We start from the raw sequence: 20,822 nt of genomic DNA on the forward strand, positions 1-20,822 counted from the left end.
CGTTGCATTTGACTATTTCCATGAATCTTCACAGCAGGAAGAATCATATTAAACGCAGTGAAAGCAACGAGGTACTTTTCTAAATGAATTGTCAGATTGCTTAGGGTGCAAGCTCTTACCGCCTTGGTTATAGCTCTGCTTTCACAGAATTTCTGCAGTATACGGACGGCGGAGGATATTAACGTTGAAGAGAATTTTACTTTTAGACAGGTGAAGTTCCTGGACTGGCAGAGGTCTTCATCTGATAACCTGACAGAAGCTTAACACTACTACTGGCAGTATTTAGTCCCAGTGGACAGACTCGTGGAGGACAGATAAGCCAGGAGATTAGACTACAGATGCCAGCCTGTTCATATAACTAATTTATGGCAGAAGGGTATGTAAATTCTGAAGACACTGAATAACTGCAGTAAAACCCTGGAGTACGGATTATTGCATAATGACACATCTACTTCTTTGACAGCACGATGCCTTCAGCCTTCCAGCTAATAGGACATCAGGCATGCAACAGAGACGCGCAGCAACGCGTTTCATTACATCGCATCGCTCGGCTCCGCTGTGCTGGAAATCTGAGCGTGTGGGACTGGCAGCGGTAGGAGGTGCAGCAGAGAAGCCCGTCTCCCCTGCGAAGGTGCTAAGCTTATGCGAGTGTGGTCCATCACCACCACTGCTTCTGCAGCAGGTTGCTGCGGACCTCCCTCAGCGGCTGTCCCGAAGCACTCATTCTACAATTCTAGCTTGTTTGTGGGAAAAAAGATGTTCTAATATGTTTAAGCATTTGATATATCTAAATGGCAGAAGGTGGTAAGTTTTTTTCCATTTGCTTTTAAGGATTCAGATAGCAATATTGGACTGCCAGCCATTTCTGTCCCTTCTTTAAACCTCCTACCTCCGTCATGACACGGATGGGCAAAAGCACCGGTGATCAAACATACCCTGGGGCAAGGAAGAATATGCCAGAAGAAATTAAGAATTTAGCTCTACTTCACTTCCCCCAAATATCCATCCTGTAGATTCCTCTTAGGAGGAAGCATTTCATGAACTACAGTGAAAAACTTATTTGCTAAGTAATGGCTAGAGTAAGGAAGCAGGCTGGCCTAAGGCAGCTTTCCACTGTCATAAAACAGAGCAGCCACTAGAAATCCCTGCACTCTTCAGGGCACAGCTATTTTGAAATATTAACATCTCTGGAGCATTGCAGGACCCCAGCATGTTCCGAGGCTGTGCAGAGACATGGGGTAGGTTTAGATACGCTGATTAAAGTGATTTAACCTCACTAACAGTGAAAAACAGTCTGGAAAAACAGTAGATTACACAAAGGTAAAGTGAATCTGTCTACAAACACCGTTGAGTAAGGAAACGCGAAGTATTTTCCCCCCTTTCAAACAGTAAGCGTCTCCTCCAAGAACAACAAGGCAGCGCAGGCAGTTTTATAAACTTTGCATGCATTAAAACTTTGACTGAATGCTCCAAAATCTCTTGTCTATATTCTATAATGTTTAGCATAAAAGCTTAGCTTGGAATAATTGTTACCCCTGGAAGAAAAACTGCATGAACCGGCCAGTCATAGCTCATACATACCCCAGACACAACCAGCTCCCCTCCGAGGTTTTGAACTTCAGCCTTCACTTTGCTGCAGATGTTCAGCTGATGGCAATAGAGTGCGATGCGCTGCAGGTAGGCTAGGAGGTCCTGCTTGCACGCAGAATCGGGGCACTGGAAAAACAAAGGTGAAGTTTTACTTTGCAATCACGAAAACTGGAACAGAAATCATTTAGGGAAAAAATAGACAGCTCCGTTCTGTAATAGTGAATGTGTTCCAGAGATCCATTCCCCTTTCTGTTCAGCTTTGGTTTTCAAAAGACAGCTGAGCAATACATGGGCATCACTAAATACATACAAAAAAACCAGAAGCAATAAACACGGGCTATTAGAAGACAGGGGCAGCCGCTGGACAAAATCGCCGGTATCCTTTCAGCTGCACGGCTGCCCTTGAGCTCCCTGCGAGGAAGAGGAGGAGGGCTACCTAACCTTTCCAGAGCAGGTTTGTTAACTACAGAAGGTCCTTCCTGTACACGTTACAGGACGCAACAGCAATGATTTGGCATCCAAGATCTTAAGTTACAACTAGCAAATGTTACCAAATCCAGCCTCAATTTCCAATCTTAAGTATTTTAAGCTAGGAAATGATAAACCTGACTGTTACTCAATTATATCCAGCAAAGTAGATATTTTCCTGACTTTTGCTCCCATTTCTTAGGAGTGTGGAAACTAGATTCCTCACAAGGCATGAAATAAAATTTTTAAAGTGCTTGCTGAAGCACTCATCTGTAAGATAAAAGTAACTTTTTCAGCTTTGCAATTGAAAGCCTACGTAGGTACCGGAGACTGCAGTGCAGTTCAGAAAGCTGTTTTCTCGGACAGAAACGAAGGACCGTCCCTTGCTTTGCAGAGCCGAGCGGCGAGGTGATTAATGAGCCAGTCTCATGCTGGATTTCAAAATAAGAGGAGCCCTGCTGAGGGGCAGCCACAGTCCAAAACAGAATCTGCAAGCATAAGACAAAAAGACTACGGGAAGCCTTTTACTACCCATGCCAGTCCTGCAGTATCTTTAAAAACGGCAGCAAGCACGGTGGCCAGCATCGCTTCTCCAAAGAATATCGGGCCATCTCAGTTCTACTGGCACGCTCTGGCTGTATGAAGGCTAGTGAATAAAGCAGCCGGCACGCACTGAACTCCACAAACCCTTTGCCCACCAGCCTCTCATGCTGCTGAGGAACAAACCCAAGGGCACGCGTGCCACACTCCTGCCCGGAGCATGCAGCACTAGTGGGGTACCTAGGGCTGCCTGCACCCCAGCATGGGGCACCAAACATCTCGCGACTGGGTAAATACTTGGGCCGTTGGCCAGCTCTGACCTCCAGACATCACTGGCCGTGCTGCAAGCAGTGCCCAAGACAACAGATTCTAAACCAGCCTGGATGATAGCGGAAGCTATTGCAATAGGGATGCTGGCGATATTACGGTCCAACAGGTCACGTTCTGGTAGACCAAAGGCAGACCCTGCAGTGATCTCCATCCTTCCTAGACGGCTGCACCCCATCCAGAAACTCCTTAAAACTCCAGCATCCAGGGTCTTGGTACAAATCCCTGATCACTAAATGCAAGCTTTCCAGCACCCCATACACGCACGCACTCATGTACAAAATCCAAATGCTTTTCCACGGCCCCACAGCTTAGCTTGACCCGATGGCAAGCAGGGCACACCACCGCTTCTCCCCTCCAGGTAGTGCCATAGCTGCAGGTCTGCCCGACCAGCCTCTTGTCCTGGAGAAGCCTGGCACTGGCTGCTTCCAGACAAGCACCAAAAACTCCACAGAAACCACGAGCGGCCGCAGTGATTTACCAGTGCTAGACGTGAAAGGAAGAGAAGAGTCTTGCTCCAAGCAGCATTGGCTTCTCGTCATCCAGCCCCTGCTTGCTCTTCCCACCGACCAGACCCTGCTGAGATTCAGAGCGCTGCACAGTCTGCGAGAGCTCTTCTCCACACATCCCTGTCCACAAGAAAATCCCATCTCATCTAGTACCCTGATCCTGTACAACCGTCTGTCAAATGAAGGTTCATAATAGACACAGTATGCTTGGGAGAATAACCTTAAAGGTAGCACCAAGTTACTACTTTAAGCCTCACTGAAGCTCAGGTTTATTGCTTATGGCCACACAGTCTCTCCTCTCTTTTCAGAGCAAGATAAAAATCCCCTCTTGGGTGTCAGCAGTAGGGTCTGAGCCCTAATTCTCACTGCAGACCTCCTCTCCTTAGCTACGGTTCTAGCAGTACAAGATGGAAGCAGGAACCAAAGTCTCCCTGTATATAAAAGGCACAAAAAGAGACTGCACCAGAACAGACCCTCGTGTCGCGCAAGCAGTGCTGCGCGAACAGGGGGTCACATTCACACGGAGCATTTGCTTCCCACACCAGTAACTGATCTGCCACAACAGCCATTTAACTCTGCAAGGAAGGTGAGCGTAGCTAATAAATACATTTGGTTTTTTCCAGGGCCAGAACAAGTGGGTTTTTTAAGCCAATATGGTATTTCAGCACAGCAGAGAGAAAACAGCTTAATATCTGTGCATATAGAGATGCCTCCGTATGGCAGGCTGCTGAGCTGTGATCTAAGGCAGGGCACACACGTACACACAATGCACTACAAGAGAATTTTTGGCAAGCTGGGACAAGCAGATCAGGCTGTGTAACACAGGCTATGGAGATTTGGATGGCTTTACGGACATTTGACCCTGTGTGTCCATAAACTAACAGAAATCACCTTCTTATTCCCAAGGAAAGCTCATGAAAACACCCAAAGGATCTGCCACTCTTACGTAGGCACGTTGCTTCCATCAGTGAAGTGAAAACTGTGAGTAAGAAAGCAGCAAAGCTTGCAGGTTAATTTTTTAAGCTAATCAATATTAGTCAGCAGTACAAGATGTTTCAGAGAAAGTCCACAAATAGCATCGGCCAAAGAGCTAATGAAAAGCTGAAATTACCATTTTGGAAAATGCTCTCCATCTCCCAAACAGCTCATCTAACAAAGTGAACGAGCAGCACAGCAGCAGATTGAATTGAATGTTGACAAATGCACAATACGGCATGTCAGAAGGACCGCTAAACAATGCAAGGTACTTTATGGGTTGCGAGTTTATGGAAACCATTTAAGGAACAACATTCTCAAGGAACGAGGCTGCCACATGTTTACCAATGGCTGAAGGAGGCAGCGAAACATCAGTGGGGGAGGCAGTGGAATAGGAAATATTATTCGGTTGTATTTATCAATATGACGTGAGTTGGAAAACCACATCCTATTTCTACGAGCAGAACAGAGAATTCAGTTCAAAGACAGATGATGTTTGAATAGAGATGTAACACAGGATAAAACCCAACATCAACAAAAGGCACTGCGGATGCCTATATGAGCCCTGTCCTTTCCTACGCAGAAACGCTCAGATAAAAACCAAAAAACCCAAAAAGCAACAATTTCAACACTGGTAAAGAAAGATTACATTATTGTATTAACCAACAACAGCCATAGACAAAAAACCCAACTGTCTGCAGAGCTAGCTTGGGAGGGTTCCCACAACATGGTCACAGCAGATAGCTGCACTGTAGACAGAAACAAATGGGTGTTGGGGGACACCCCCACCTCCCCAAACCCCCCAAAATGAGATTCTGTCACAGACTCAATGGTGGTTGCTGGCAAAAGCTAAGCTGGCTGTTCCAAGTCAAATCCCAGATCCATCCCGGACAGAGCAAACATGCACACACATTCACTTCGTACCAGTCCAGCTGAGCCTGCAGAGAAGCAGGATCACCTTTTTCTCCCTTTTTGCAAAGAAAAGGGGCAGGGAAAGACAGAAGAGCTCTCCCGCAGTGTGTGCTGATTAAGACAAGCACACAACCCCCATCCCCACATGTCTGGTAGGTGTAAGCAAGCAGAGGCTTTTCTTCTTCCCACTGTATCTCCAGTTTAGGGTAACAGTAATTCACAATAAAATGCCCCCGCCAGCCCTATGTAACAGCTGGGCTCGGCACTGTTTGGTCAGAGAAGCTGAAACAGGCATTTGGGGGGAGCAGGTACCACGGCAGGACGGGCACATGGCAATGCGTGCCAGCAGCTGCCACCCAGCACAGCCGCCAGCCTGTGCCCCGAGCACATCCCCGGAGCAGCCGCCGCAGCGCGTGGACCAGTCTTGACAGCAAGAGCCTGCTGGAGCCCTTTTCTGGGAAGCGGGGCAATCCCTACGCTTCCCCCCAGCTCCTTTCAATTTCAGGATCGGATACTGATACAACCTCCCACCACTATCAAAGGGAAAAAGCAACAGAATTTTTCTTCTGCTTTGTAAGTATTTCAACACTGAAAAAAAAAATACAGAGAATCGTTGTCTTGCTGCAAATCATTTTCATTTGTGTTGTACTCATAACTTCTTCATATTCCCCCATTCAAAACAAGCAGACGCTGCTCTGCGTGTAAGATGGAACACCTTTGGGAAAATCTGCCAGCTGATGGCTAGACACTTTTCAACAGACGTGAAATACCTTGGATAATAGCTTTTATGTTTTCAAAGGAAATGTGCTGTAAAACTGCCTGACGGCAGGAGTTAGGAGTTCCTGACACACTAACACGAGGGGTCATGATTCACCCGGAGTCACATGGTGAACAGGACATAAAAACCCATCCATTTGCTAAAAGCCCATATTAGGCATGGGAAGGCATTAGTGCTCCACTGAAATGGTTGCGTTGTACGTCCTCTGTAACTGTCAGATAGTTCTACGTTAACAGATCACTACAAGTTTCCAAAGAGTATGTAAGCACAACTAATGAAATATGCAAGCTGAAAGTATTAGTAGAGTATGGAGTCGGAAAAAAAAAAGCTATATTCTTGTCAAAATTACTAACTGTACAGTCTTGCTCATATTTATCTTCAAACATGTGCTTAATCTTTTACATTTTTAAGGACCTTACTTCTACTAGGAGCCATTTACTTTTCTTCTATATTTTGAAGTGGCTCAGTGCAGAAAACCATATACCACGTTTGCATAAAGCATGTGAATTAAAGAAAAAAAAGCATTGTAAACCTTCAGCCCAAGATTCCCCGAGATCTGTAACACAAACTGCTCCTTGCCTCATTTACCTATAGCAGCAGCGCACCTGATTCTTACAGAAATATGGTTGTCAAAATGCTATAGCAAGGAGACCCATTTTAAAAAGCACTTTTCAACTTTATCTCCCCATCGAACATTTCTCACTGCATCATTAATAAATTAGGGTGAAGACAACATCCTCTAGATGCAACATTTAAAGAGAGATCTGCATTACAAAGATTTACTTCCAATGTGACACAGTTTTATTTAAAACCTTGCATTATGAATTTACATTCAGAGAAGGACTGAAAAGCAAGCAACAGCTGTACAAAATAAAGTTTAGTCCATGATCTCAGATTTAACCTACCTGCATTTCAGGGTCTCTCTTGAAGGCAGAACATTATTACTAGTGCTGATGTTCCTCTGCAATTTGGGTGTGGACTAAGACCAAAGGTGCTTTTGCTTGGCCCAACCCAGTTTCTGAAATGGCTCAGGACAGGCAGATGCATTGCATAAAACCCCGAGCTGGCCCATACTTATTCAAACCTATAGAATTCTTTTCAAATACCTTTGTACATATAGGACAACACCACGCACGATAGCCTGGGACAGTGTAGAAAATGCTCAAGTCACTACATGTCTTGCTCAAAGTCTTCATCAACTCTGACTAGACAACGAAAAAAATACTAGAGAGTTTTGACAATCTCACCATTCAGTCTATGGAGCATTTAAAAATTGTTAATATTAAAAAGCTGCCTCAAAAATAACATTAAGGGTTGTGCAATAGGCCACGTGCAATAATTATGGTGTTGCCTATGCAGTCTCATCATTGCTTTGGAAAGTATTGGGCATATTCTGAGCATGACAGAAGCGACACGAATTCAGTCTCAGTCCTGTTCAGTTAGAGAAACTGGCCTAGATACTACGTGACACGAAGCAGTGTTGGCATATTGCTACCTTAAAATGGTAGGTGCTCGACTTAAGCCAAGGAGCTGCTAGTGTTACTGCTGGACATATTTAGCTGCTTACACTGCTTAGGGTGGCAGGAGAGCAGCTAGAAAGAAGAGGTCAGAATTTTCCAGCAGCAAATCTGGAAAATCAGTTTAAAAAAACTCCAAAACCTCAAAACTAAACACATTTTCTTCTGTTCATCATGTCCACAGTACTAAAAGATCTATTGCTCATTTGTGCTGGAGGCTTATGGAAATGAATTGTGACTTACGTGGTCAGCAATAGTCCGTCCCAGCTTGTCCATCCTTGACCCAGCCTCTGCAATCTTCTTGGCTGCACTAATCACATCTGACGTATTTTTCAGTGGACCTTTACCTCTGCAAAACAGAACAGAGTCTACCTTTTAGCACCAGAAAACTGGAAGAGTCAACTACATATTGCTTTTCTCATCCTGTTCCATATAGTACTAGAAGTGATTCCTCACCCAAACTGCATGAATAAGGTTGCACAGAAACAGATAGGTGTAGCCACTACAGCACCTTCATTTTCAAGACAGTTTCCCCCTTCCAGCCCTTCCTCATATTTAGATTAAATCTAGGAATAAAAACATCCTAAATTTTACTGTTTTAAAGCAACCTAATGATGATAAGAGATAACATTTTAGAAGATAGATTTGCAATTTTCATGGAATGCAACATCTAGTTTACAAAATAGTGTTATATAAAATCTGGTAAATGAATGGCAAAAGGCATCAAAATCTCTCTCTTTTGCAAATAACTGTACAAGGAACTATTTCTGCAGTACAGCAATATCAAGAAGCCCATAGAATTTAATGTTTTAAGGAACTGAGCAAATATATATATATATATATATATCTATATATATCTTTTTTTCCTTGGGACAAAAATCACCCTTAAGAAAGACAGACAGATAGGCAATAACTGCTGTGTATCTATAGATCAATTTAAACAGTTATTACCACCCCGTCACTGCATAGTGATGCATCTCCCGAGTTAATACACAGGCTTTAATAGGGTAACATTTAAGGAAATAATAATAAGACAGACTCTTAAGAGTACTCGCAAAATATTTCACTGAAAGATCAGCATCCCAGTCAGTTCTGAGAGAAGGTGTTGTGTGTACAAATTAAAAAGACTTACCTGGTGAAGTCTGTCATTTCCATCATAATCATACACATTTGTTTTGCCAGAACAATTATATCATTACCGCTGTCATCCCATTTTGATACTTCAGCATCCAATTTACTCTTTTCTTCCTGGAAGCTTGCAACTTGCTCAGCAATCTTAGCTTTTTGCTCTTGAGGGAGCTGGGCCATGATAGCCTGAAAGAGAGAATTTTCTCATATTGCCTTATGCCGCCGCTTGTAGAAGGCTTTTTGGAACATTTTACTAATAATCAGTTTAAGTCATGTAGGTGGGGGATAAAACTTTAATAGCAATCCTCTACCTAGAGGCTTTACAGAACCATTTCCTTCCACTTTGAACCAAAGTTTATACGGTCTTTCTTAAGAAAGAGTGCCCAGAAAGACAAGCTGACTTCTGAAACACAGGCATTTGCATGATAAAATTGTTAGACACCAAACAAGTTTGCCAGATATTACCATCCAGCAAAGAAAAACTGCACAAAGAGGAGGGATTTGCCTTTTCTACAAAATTTAAGAGTCTTGAAAGGAAGTATCTTTCAGTGTTGCAATGCAACAGAAAAAATATTACGAGCCTCTTTCCTGCAAAAAGCTAGATGTACTATTTTGAAACATGCATACTGAGGAAAGAGTAAGTGAAAATAAAGAGTATGTGCTTACTGCTGAATAAAATCTATTAGACTAGGTTTACAGCCTGTATGAGACTCAATGCCCTTGCCTTCATAAATACTAGGAGCATTCATGCCTCCAGGATCCAGTGAAAAGGAGTCTTCAGTACAAAAAAAAGCCTCTGGCAGCAGCTGTGCTAAAAGGTAAATTAGAAATGTCTGCATTTAAATAAAACGGGAGATAGGGATACGGGAATAGAGAGTGCCTGTACAAGGAAGGCGAGCATGATAAATACTCTCAGTTAGTATAATTCCAAAGCCGATGTGGCAGAAGTTTGATAAATAAGGCCTAGCTAATTCTTGCCTCCTTCAGGCTAGAAGAGCCTTCACAAAAAATCTTTCGTGGCACTTTCCCAAGAGCGTAAATTGTTATCGATCCAGAAGGGGACATGTTAAATAAAAACAATAGGTAAGGCCTGTTTTTCCTTCAATGTACTGATTTTAAGTTTTCACCTATAAATGATTATATATTGCCTATCAACGCTTTCGTTTTTAACAGTCATAGGAAATGCAGTTAGTTTAAATAATTTCATTTTTGAGCTCCTCTCAACATTGTCTTGATTAAATGCTCAGTTGGACAAACACACACCAGTACATGCGTGAGAAGACATTTTGTAAAAAATGCCTGAATTGCAGAGTTATCTATTTCTTGCCCACAAACTTAGTATGTGCAAGTTGAAAATAACATTAGTACCATGGAATGATTTGCCCCGTATCTCCCTGCAGGAGCTCACCTAATTAAATGGCAGCGCCTACAACATCTGCAATGTCGAAGTATAAAGTAGTTCATCGGTATTAAAAGGATTTTGATCTTTCAGAACATCCAAAATAAAACACAGACGTTTCTGACATCCATCAGACCAACACAGGCTGCATTGCACTTAACCTCCTTTTCAGAAGAAAACTGGAAGCAGAAGAATGCCAGTTTTCTGATCCAACATTTTCATCACCACTCCCAAAAAATTTAACCTGGATTTTCAAAGCAAGTTGAACTGTTTGTTGAAGGCAGGTCACAGTTTTATAATGCTCAGATTTCTTCCTTACCCTTGCACTTTGTCCAGCAATGAGCTGATCATCTTCGGTCTGAATACTTGTTCTGCTGCGGACGTCAAAATCCTCAGTCTCAAAGTCAGAATCATCCAACTCTTCAGGAGTCTGAGGAAAGAGTAATTCAGTCAGAGTCAAACAATAGATTTCAGGGTCTCAAAATCAACAAGAATATTGTTTTTCAAGCAGAGAGAATGGAAATAAGCAAAGGTAAAAATTATTCCATGTTTTCAACAAAAAGGTAAATATAAGGACTGTATCCAGCTTGTGAACATGTGTGATAATATATGCTTGACTGCTCACGTTAAACACATAGGGATCCCCCAAATTACATACCAGTAACTAAACATCTGAGATTTGTCAGGACACTAATGCACTCAGGATTTGAAACACAGAAAAAAGTTTTTGCAAAACGAACGGTATTTTTGCAACTTGGTTAAATGTAAAAGCTTCACTTGAGATTCTGAAGCTAAAATTACACACAGCTTTAAGGCCTGGTTCAAAACCACAGACGTCGACTTTAGCACAATCATGAATCAAAGCATCGACTAAATTAACAACAGATAAAATATATCGAAATTTATTCTTATCCCTCAGGAAAAGCTGAAAATTTTTAGCTAGTGAGGGCCAGCTTTTGTGCTGTAGGCTAAACACATCTGACCTAGTTCCTGCTTGCCTAGGATTTATTTTTGCTACTGCCAGTCTATAGCTGGCAAACTTTTTATAAAGCTTATCAAGTTTAAACAGCATGTTTGTCAAAATATTACATCTTTGCCTAGAGTGGCACTTCATGACTATTTGCAGAGCTGGATCAATAAAGAACTTAACTGATAAATGCAATAAATTGTGATTACAGATAAGATGCAAATAAAGTCCCTGTTCTTCATATTTCTTTCCTATGATTTGAATTTTACAAACTTGTTTTCCAATACAGAAATCTTGTGATACAGTTAAAATAAAGATGGATACGCCAAATAGTTGCCAAAAAGCAAACATGAGTATGCTGACAATCAAGACCTAGGGTATTTCAGCCACCATCTCCTCCTCATGCCTTGAAGAACAGAGTATATTCACAAAATCAGCATAAGGACATATACTAGTAAGTAGCTCAGTGTATCAATATTTTAAAAATTAAAAAAAATTAAAGAAAACAGTTCTGCTGCATTTTTAGAAACTGTTTATGATTCTCAAGCCCCCTTGTCTTCCCATCCATCCCACAGCCCAAACAACCTGGGGTATACAAAGTGTAATTCTGCCTTTCAACCTGTCATTGAGAGCAAAAACTCCTCTGGGGGTGATAAGAGACTGCCTGGGCATCAGGGAGGAAAGAGCTTTACTTCAATAACCTACAGATACAGTAACATTTTAGTTTTGAAAATACCCTGCATAAACACAAAAATTAGGAGCTTGAGTGACTTTTCCTTCTGGTTCCTGTAAAGAACAAGTGCCACCGGACAAAGCTTCAAGTGAAACAGCTTGTTTGCCCCAGCTGAGCTTAGCAGCATCCCCCTGTGAGCGCGGTTACTCCTGTGGTCCAGTTTGAGACAAAGCCCTGGAGAACTGGTGGCCTGGCATCTCCGTTTGGATGACTCTCTTATCCTAAATGCATTTAGACCTTACAGCCCTTTGGACAACAAATACTAACATTTTAACTTTTTTATAGGTCACTGATGTGTCACCAGTGAGCTGCCGTTAGCTACTGGCAGCTGCAATGAAGCCGTGGCACCCTGACATCAGAGACGCGGCGCAAGGGGAAACGTCAGGATTCCTGGCATCGTCAGCTCGGCTAATTACTGACGACGTGGAATTGGCAGTCATGCCTTCATGTCCTGAATAACAAGGACTTTAGCAGGGGGTGAATCAAATTAGTTTGTCTGCATAGCAGGAAAGCACTGATATCTTCATCTAATATTTGTTGCCTACAAATCCTGAGCTTAAGTTTGAAAAAAAATTATATGGAGAGCACATAGGTGTTTGTCAGCTTTTCTTCTGATTTTCCATCCGATTCTTTGCTTTAAGCAGCAAACATGGAAGATACTATTGCAATGGTTACTATAATCACATATATTCTGGGGCTGTACATCCTCAATGTACTTATCACCAAAATGCATCTGCCATGGTTACCATCCTGAAAGATGAAGACAGTTTCTCCGCAAGGCATTTACATTTGAGTCAGAGCATACAAGGTAAAAAGAAAACAAGGAATAAACCCTCTACATTTGTTTTTGCTTTGTCTGGCTCTTGCCCATTTTTACACCGCTAAGATTCAAGAAATATGCCCATAGGTCAGCCTCAGCCAGAACTTTCTTTTCTGCATCCCTTCAACCAATTGCAGGAGCCCTTCTGCGTCTTCCCTGCACGCCTCCTACCAGTCTGACGCTGCCTGACCTACCAGAAATTAGGACTTCCAAGTCACACTCACTGCACCTGAAACACGCAAGCACAAAAGAGACAAAGCCTCTATGAACTGGCCCCTGTTTACTGAGGTTAGCCAATTAACGAATTACATGCTCTAGGAACTACAGACTGAACTCATCTAAATATGTTTTTGACTAATTAGCATTAATTCTCAAAATTCGCTTAATAAAGAGCTATCAGGTTTTATTTCTAAGCTCCCAAACCATCGAAAAGCATCTATAGTTAAGAATCCACTTGCTGTTGTTAAATCAAAGGTCACTGATTTTAGCACATTAACAAGCAAGGCATTAACGTGATATTACAGAAGATGCGTGAAGGGTATTTAGCATCACAACGCTGGCTATCATTGATGCTCAGATCTGTTTAATGAGTTTGAATCAAAACGTACTTCTGAAGTACTCCACAGAGTGATTAGCAGTTTTCAAGACTCAGAATGATAATATGAGCTAAACGAAAAATCTTACGCTGTCTGTTCTCAATAAAACTGATGCATGTCAGTTCAACAGAGGTGGGGGAAAGTGAGTGGAAAAACAGAAAGCTGTTTAAGTTATGCTCACCCGGATCATCAGTACGGCTTTCCTGATATCTCGTATTCCATCGTACACCAGTCGCGAAGCATCGATAAATTCATTTTCATCCATTGGCTGAGCAGGGTCTGAACTCAGTGCTTCCACAGCAGCTTCTACTTGCTCAGTAAACCGCGGCATAACTGAATTAAGAACACAAAATAACAGTCAGTTCCCACCCCAATGGCATTTTCTGTGTGTGTGCCTTGTTGTTAACTATCACTGGAAACTCTGCAGTGATTCCATTTAAATTAAAAACATTTGTTATAGGACACCAATACTGTAGGTCAAGTCTTACGTTCACTTCAATTTCTGTTTTCTCTACCGCTATTTGTTTTTTTCCCCTTAGACAGTGAAAAGTTTATCACACCCTTCTAGTGGACAAGGAGAAAACACCTGGGGAAGCAGTTAAAATCTGTGGGATAAAATATTAAGCATTTGTTTAATACTCCCTGTAGATGTACATCATTTTTTGGGAAAAAAATAGTATTGCTACGACAAAGAGGGCAGGTTGCACTGCTGTACTTCAGCGACTCACTGCACCCCAGGAAGAACATCACAGAACCATTTACAGCCTGTTTGTTTCTTCAGTGTCACCCTTGATTCTTCATCAAAGTTGTAATTAAAGCAAAACCAACAACTAATAGTTGGCACAACACTCATTGAAGCAAGCAGAATCATTCCTTACCCTATATGAGTGTTTCCTGTGAACTAGCTGGTAACATCCTAATTTATCGTTTAGGGGTGGGTGACTACAACCTTTGTTGTTTCTTTAACAGTTATAAAGATATTTTACAAAATTTACCCTAAATTATTACCCAAAATTTATTCTACTGGGCCAACAGGCAGAAATCTTCTTTCTGGATCCTGAACACTGACAGAGCCTGGTACGATACTGCAAGATGACCAGCATGACTTTCAAGCCCTGACTCGCTGTTTGGGACTCATTCCCCGGTGTTTCAGCTTTCTACAGCTCAGTCAATGACAGCAAGCACATTCAGGGAGACCTTGTGCACTGCGGAGTTTTAAGCCAGTCAAGACAGCAAAATTACATTTCTCATTTTGCAACAGCTCTGCAAATAACTCCCACTAATTTTCATTGTAGTATGTATATGGAGTCTTTAATAGGTTTCACAGGTACGTTAGTATCTGCTGCCCATGCGCTTGTAAGCAATATGGATTCAGGGATCTCGGGAGTTACCAACTCTTACCTGTGTTGGACAGTAACTTCGTTGCTTCCAACACCTTCTCAGTGTAGACTCCAGGTTCGTAGTTATCCATTTCAGAAGTGACAACATGAATGACTCTAGCAGCACGTCCTCGAATTGCACCAGCCGTGCGGTCTAAACCATCAACATCTTTTTCTTGGAGAGCAATGACACATTTGTTTACGTCTTCTAAAATATGATTCTCTGGTGGTAAAAGAAGGAGGATTTAGACAATATCATCTTCTTTTCTGTTGCAGTCATCAGCATTGCAGTTTCTCAGCTTGTGACCTGCCCTGTAAAACTCCAGTGAGATGCTGTAAAGCACTGATGTTTAAGCTTGCTATGACCAGCAAACAGCTGACCTTCCCAACCAGGTGTCAAAAAAACCATCACTCCCTTCACTTACTGGCATCCACACTTCTTATCCCCGTTTGTACGTGATTTTATCCACAGAAAAGCTGAGTTCAGCTGAATTCTCCCCTAACGTGTTTCTTCCCATATTCCTCCCCTGGACTGCCAAAGCCCTTATTCCAAATATTTGCAAGCCACTCCCCCATCATTCCATGTGCGTGGGGCAATGAGGCACCCTCCCCAGTGCCACACCTAATCCACTCAACGCTCGAATAGACTGGGGCACTTGTTGCACGTTTCTAGGTTCCTACATAGTGTTTTCCTACAACCACACACATATCATCAGAGAATATTAAACTGTTAGTCCTCCATTCAAATTTAAGACACATAATATATGCGGTGATCTATGCAGAAAGCGTTCCAGCGACAGAGTACTCATTGCCTCTTAAGAGAACAGAAAATAAAGACAGGACCTCTGTCTGTAATTGACTTTTAGAATATACATTTTCTTTCTTACACAGAGGTATCTTCCCCCATTTATCAAGTCCAAGAGGCGCAAAATGAGTAAAAACCCCTAAGATTTCTGAAGATGCCTAAAGAGGTTGGGATGCTCATTTGGGGAAACCTACCCAAAAGGTCTTCCAAAGACTTTTGGAGACCTCTTTAATATATCAGTACCAGTGCTTTGACATCAGCATCCAACATCAGCATTCGGGCTGCTTGGTAAGAAACCAACTTGGAAACATTTCTGCTCTGTCACTTAAAATAGTTTTCAGCATTACTTACCATTGACTTAATCATGCTACGCTGCCAATCCGTGCCACTGAAGTGGCTTTTATTCCCTATGCAGGTAGTAAAAGAGCCATTTTGCAAGAGTTTGTAGAGACAAGAAGCACATAGAGTTGACTGATAAAGGATTTGTATAAACTGGCCGAAAGGATTGCTGCTGGAAGAGTTACGCTTAATTTACATAAAATTAACAGAGCCAGGTGCAATATTGCGAGACTTTTGTAAGCAACCTGGACAAAAATTACACTTGTGAAATAACTCTGAAGCAACTCAGCCTGAACAAGTTCAGCTGAGGGCAGAATGTGGCCCTAAGAGAGAGAAGCGCAGGTTCATTAGTGATTTGACAAGTCAGTGAGCAGGCAGCCAAGGTACAAGAACTGCAGCAAGGAGCACACAAAGTTTTGGTATTTAAAGCAAGAGACAGACATCCCTGCAAGTTGCAACAGTAAAAAGAAAAAGCATCGGCGTCAAGCCAAAACACAGACTGTTTATTGCTTGAATTCCTTAACGAATAAATTAAGCCACAGACCATTTAAAAGCCTCTTTGGATTATACGAACTTTAATAAAAGGCATGGACAAAATGAGGATGAATATTTAAATGCCTGCTGATCATTTAATGTCTTTTGCCGATGCAAAGTTGCCAGAAAGACACTTCTATGGAAAGATAATCCCTCACGGGGCAATCTGCAAGGGGCCCCCGGGAAGTTCGGGACTGTCAGGTGCATCCACTCTGCTTATACTCTCCCGCTGGATGGTAACAAATCCGATTTGACACTGTTCTGCGTGCTTGTACGTACACACGCTGCTACCTGTCCTACAGGCATATGGACCACAAGTGTCTGGCACAAAATGCCATCTGCTGAGGCCGGGGTGGCAGAGCCCAAGAAATGCTGACGGGGGGTTCACCGCCAGTACCTTCGGGGATGTGATAACACCGTCCTGCACCAGAGCTAACAGCCCTCCTGCTGCTGAGCTGGAGAAAAGTCTCGCAGCAATAGAACGTAACACAGAATATAACACAGGCAACAGCAAAGGCATCTTGTTCTACCGAAATAACTACAGGGAAAATATGGTGTGGTTTGGCAACCAGGTAAGAGGGTAAGAGGAAAGACATTTTTCCAGTAAAAATGATTTTTAGAGCAAACAAGGACATACATAAAACTGTGAAAAGCCAACAGAAAAGTCCCCCACGGCTGTCAATCCTCAATCCACCCCCACCGAACACCTTCCACCTCCACCCACCTCCCCATTAAAGGGATTAAGAAATCCTTTTCCAAGCATCCCAAAGAAGTCTGCGAGGGAGTCTGGGCGCTACAGGAGATCACAACCTAAGAGCAACAGTCAAGAGATAAAGCCACAGATACATAAATACAACTCTGCTTCTCTGCTGTGTCCCCTGTGGAAGGTCTTAAAACAATTTCCATGCTGGACCCTCTCTTGCCAAGGGACGTTGGAAGAACCCAGTGAAGCAGCAGTGTCAGTAGACATGGTTATGGAACAAATACTTGAGTGTTCGTGCGCTTGTAAATACAGCATTCATCTTGTAATGAACAAGGACAATCATCGGGCACAGGTAATATTCATCCGGAGGCTCTTAAGACGAAATAGCTCCGCTGTGATGGGCAGTCTCTGGCGTAAACCTCTGTCAGCAGCGGAGGAACAGAAGGCAGCAAATGGAATGATTTTTTTAGAGGGTTTCAAGGGAGATCCAGGTAATTTCAGAACACTAAATTTGACAATTACATGGTGCTACCAGCAGCTGCTCTAAAGAACAGAGATAGTGGGCACATAAACACAGCCGGAGTGCTTAGGGAAGGCACTGACAAGAGGGATAAGAATTACAGAAGGTACAGAAGAGCTTTGAAATGAGGAATAATGAAACAGGCAAAGATTCAGCAGTCAAGACAGAGATGAGTGACTAAGCGTACGACAGAAGTCTGTACATTTACAAACAGCGTGAAGAAAGTGAGTAGAGAAAAAAACCTCTTCGCCATCTTCTACTACAACTAGGGGCATCAACTGAAGCGAATAGGTGACACTGCAAAACCGAGGAGGTTCTTCACGCGGAGCACAGTTAAGCTGTGAATTTTGCACAGGACGATGGAGATGCCAGCGGTTTATACTGGTTGGAAGAGCAACTAACACAAGCTTAAATGAGAAAAATCTGTCAAGGACTGTTCAGTAGATAGCACCTCTGATGCTGGAGCTCCCTGAGCTGCAAATCACTCATGGTTGGGAGTGTATAGGAAAGATCTTCAGTCTACAAGACTCCTCTGCTATTAATCTCCCATGCACTGACAATTAGCCACCGCCAGACCGTTGTCCTAACTCAACAGGGCCTTTCTCATGCTATGCCCTTCATAAAATCTTGTAATCTGCAAGCTTATCTGCAACACACTGCATTTAAGAATCCTTATTCTTGTACGATATTCTGTTATTATCTAAACCCAACATCTCTTTCATCAAGCCTTTACTTGTGCATAATTAATACAGTTCTGTAGCATAAGCTGAACAATGAAGCATACACTTCATGATGGACAGCACAACATGTTGTAGGAATGTGCTATTATATACACACACACAGACCCACAAGGACGCTTTGTAATTCTGCTTACATCCCAGTTAGCAACTGATAAAACCCTACAATGCACAAACATCCCAATAATCCCAAATGGAACCTGGTATAAATCATACTTGTCACGATTTTATCCAAAGAGATGTTTAGACTTCTAGCAGACGAATTGGAGTTCTGGCATTTATATGGAAAACATTTATCAAAGTTCAAACAAATAATACTTAAAGCAATATTTATTGCTTTAATATTTTTCTAACATCTCTTTGATAACGCAGCACATACAAATAATTGCCGAAAGCACTCAAGCATCTGAAGTAGTCTCACACTACAGCATTTCCATGGCATCATTTTGGGTGGCAAGCACACACTCGAGGTGAACTCTCTCCTGAGTCAGCCTGCGCTGCCTCAGAAAAGAAGCGTTCCCTGCTTATTGCCAAGCCCTTGAAACTCTTCAGAGCAACTCAGCGGTGGGCCAACGCCATAACCTGTCCCCTCAAAAGCAGAGTACCCATCTCCTCCGACAACCTATACGAGGATGGAGACCACTCAGTTCCAGTGGCTCGACCCGTTCTGAGCCACACTGTAAGTGAAACACAGTAAGGCAGCCTTGTACAGACTGTGTTTTCACAGACTAACAGCTTTTTCCCTTTAAAATGTTTTGTACACTTGTGGGCAAACTCCAAGTGAAGCCTTGAACTTAAGCACACAATTCTCTCTAAATATATTTCCCCAGAAATAGGCTCCTCGCAGCTGTGCAATTTCAACTACTGCTGCAATGACAAGCACGAAGACAGATACAAAGAACTAGAACATTCAATTGCCTAATAAGTTTATGCTAACTCATTGCAAAGAAAACTTTTATTCAGAACCCAGGGAACCACAATACAACATGTATGATAATACAGGGGACTCACTGTAGAAATATTACTGGGGGTTTTTTTGGTTTGTGCGTGGTTTTTTTTCTTGTTTTTAATATTAAAAAAAAAAGATGGTCTTTTAATTCAGGCCTGTAGGTTTTTGTCTACATTTCCTAGATGTGTTCACCTGGTACTTCTGATGCCACACATCTTCCTGTGAAATCTCTTTACAACCACAGTTTTTAGGTCGCTTGAGATGCCAAAGCCTGTCTGCACCAGGAAAATTAGACCCTCAGTTTGTAGTGGTAATTTGTGAACGCTATTGCAGACACAATTCACGTGGTTCTATCACCGTGTCCTCTGGCTAGTGCAGAATTAGAGGATGTGGAAATAAAAATGCTCCCCTATTTCTAGGTCACAGCAGCTAATAGTGGGTCTTTATCAATGATGCTGATAAAACAGATTATCGTGGCAAGCACTTTGCCAAATGGAATTATTAATCTATTATAATTATCTAATCTTTTTTAAAAACTTTAAAAACTTTACTAAAGCTGACACAGTTAAAAATATTGACAGAGCATTTTCTATAGGAACAGTTTAATTTTAATTAACTTGTACGACCATGGTTTGATATTCATTTTTGTTTACGTAAGAAGAGCCTAAGGTGAATTGAGGGATTGACTTTTTTGCTAGTTCATAACTTGAACATAAACATACTCTGTTTCCCCCAATGTTACTGGTGAGGTTTGTCTACAGTAGCTGGATGGTAATTCATCAGTAGTTCAGCTAGCAATCCAAAATCTTGAGACATAAAGTGTCTTTCGCTATGTTTAAGCTGATCTGTCTACTGACATGTAAATATATACATTTATGCATGCACACGCCTAAGTGCAATGACAGGTTTCTACAGTACCTGCTGAACTAAACTATTGCTGTTTTCACGCTATAAAAATACCTCTTCTTGTGCCAAGATCTGCTCTATTTTCACACCTCGCTCGGCAGAAGATGACATTTGCCAGGTGAAGCGTACCAACACCATTCCTTCCAAAAACCCGAGAAGACTCCAGAACATGTGTAGAAACCACCCGTTTCCAGGAATAAGCTCAGTTATGAGAATGATTATTTCTGAGATCGAACCCCTGATTACCTGATACAGCCAGGAAGTCATCAATGGAAGTGATGTCATCGACAGCATCCGTCAGCACGCGGACTTGCTTCTCCCACTGCTCTTTGAAGAGATCCATGTTTTCTTGAGCCAGTTTGCTTTGGGGTTTAGCAGCCAGAGCCAGTGCAGCATTAATAACCTGTAAAACACCTTTGGATTTTTAAAACACACCCTTAACGAAACAATTCGTTTCCATATGTTTATCCAATGGACTCAACAGCAAACAAAGAAAGTTTAGTAAGTTTTCAGGAACTTGACGTTTAAACACAAAAGCATTTATTCTGTTGCTCTCACATCCAACTCATACCTGCTTCCACATTTATTATGGTTAGTTATTACAAGCAAAAACACCTGGCAAGTATTCACACAAGCTAGCTTCACCTTTCTTTAACAGCTCATGTTATAAAGGTGTTGCTTTCTGAGTGCA

General features: G+C 42.2%; 1 protein-coding gene across 3 annotated transcripts in view; it reads right to left on the bottom strand.

Moving 5' to 3' along the window:
• The window catches only part of CTNNA1 (catenin alpha 1), a 120,392-nt gene that overhangs the window by 2,134 nt on the left and 97,436 nt on the right, over positions 1 to 20,822 (bottom strand). For all 3 annotated transcript variants that reach the window (XM_075164069.1, XM_075164068.1, XM_075164070.1), the window contains 7 exons: positions 20,378 to 20,534; positions 14,661 to 14,861; positions 13,441 to 13,592; positions 10,463 to 10,573; positions 8,749 to 8,930; positions 7,860 to 7,965; positions 1,582 to 1,716 (listed from right to left, as the gene is read on the bottom strand). In XM_075164069.1, coding sequence (XP_075020170.1) covers positions 1,582 to 1,716; positions 7,860 to 7,965; positions 8,749 to 8,930; positions 10,463 to 10,573; positions 13,441 to 13,592; positions 14,661 to 14,861; positions 20,378 to 20,534 — 1,044 coding nt within the window. The remainder of the gene's footprint in view (positions 1 to 1,581; positions 1,717 to 7,859; positions 7,966 to 8,748; positions 8,931 to 10,462; positions 10,574 to 13,440; positions 13,593 to 14,660; positions 14,862 to 20,377; positions 20,535 to 20,822) is intronic.

This window comes from Calonectris borealis, chromosome 15 (assembly GCF_964195595.1).
Source record: "Calonectris borealis chromosome 15, bCalBor7.hap1.2, whole genome shotgun sequence".
NCBI lineage: Eukaryota > Metazoa > Chordata > Aves > Procellariiformes > Procellariidae > Calonectris > Calonectris borealis.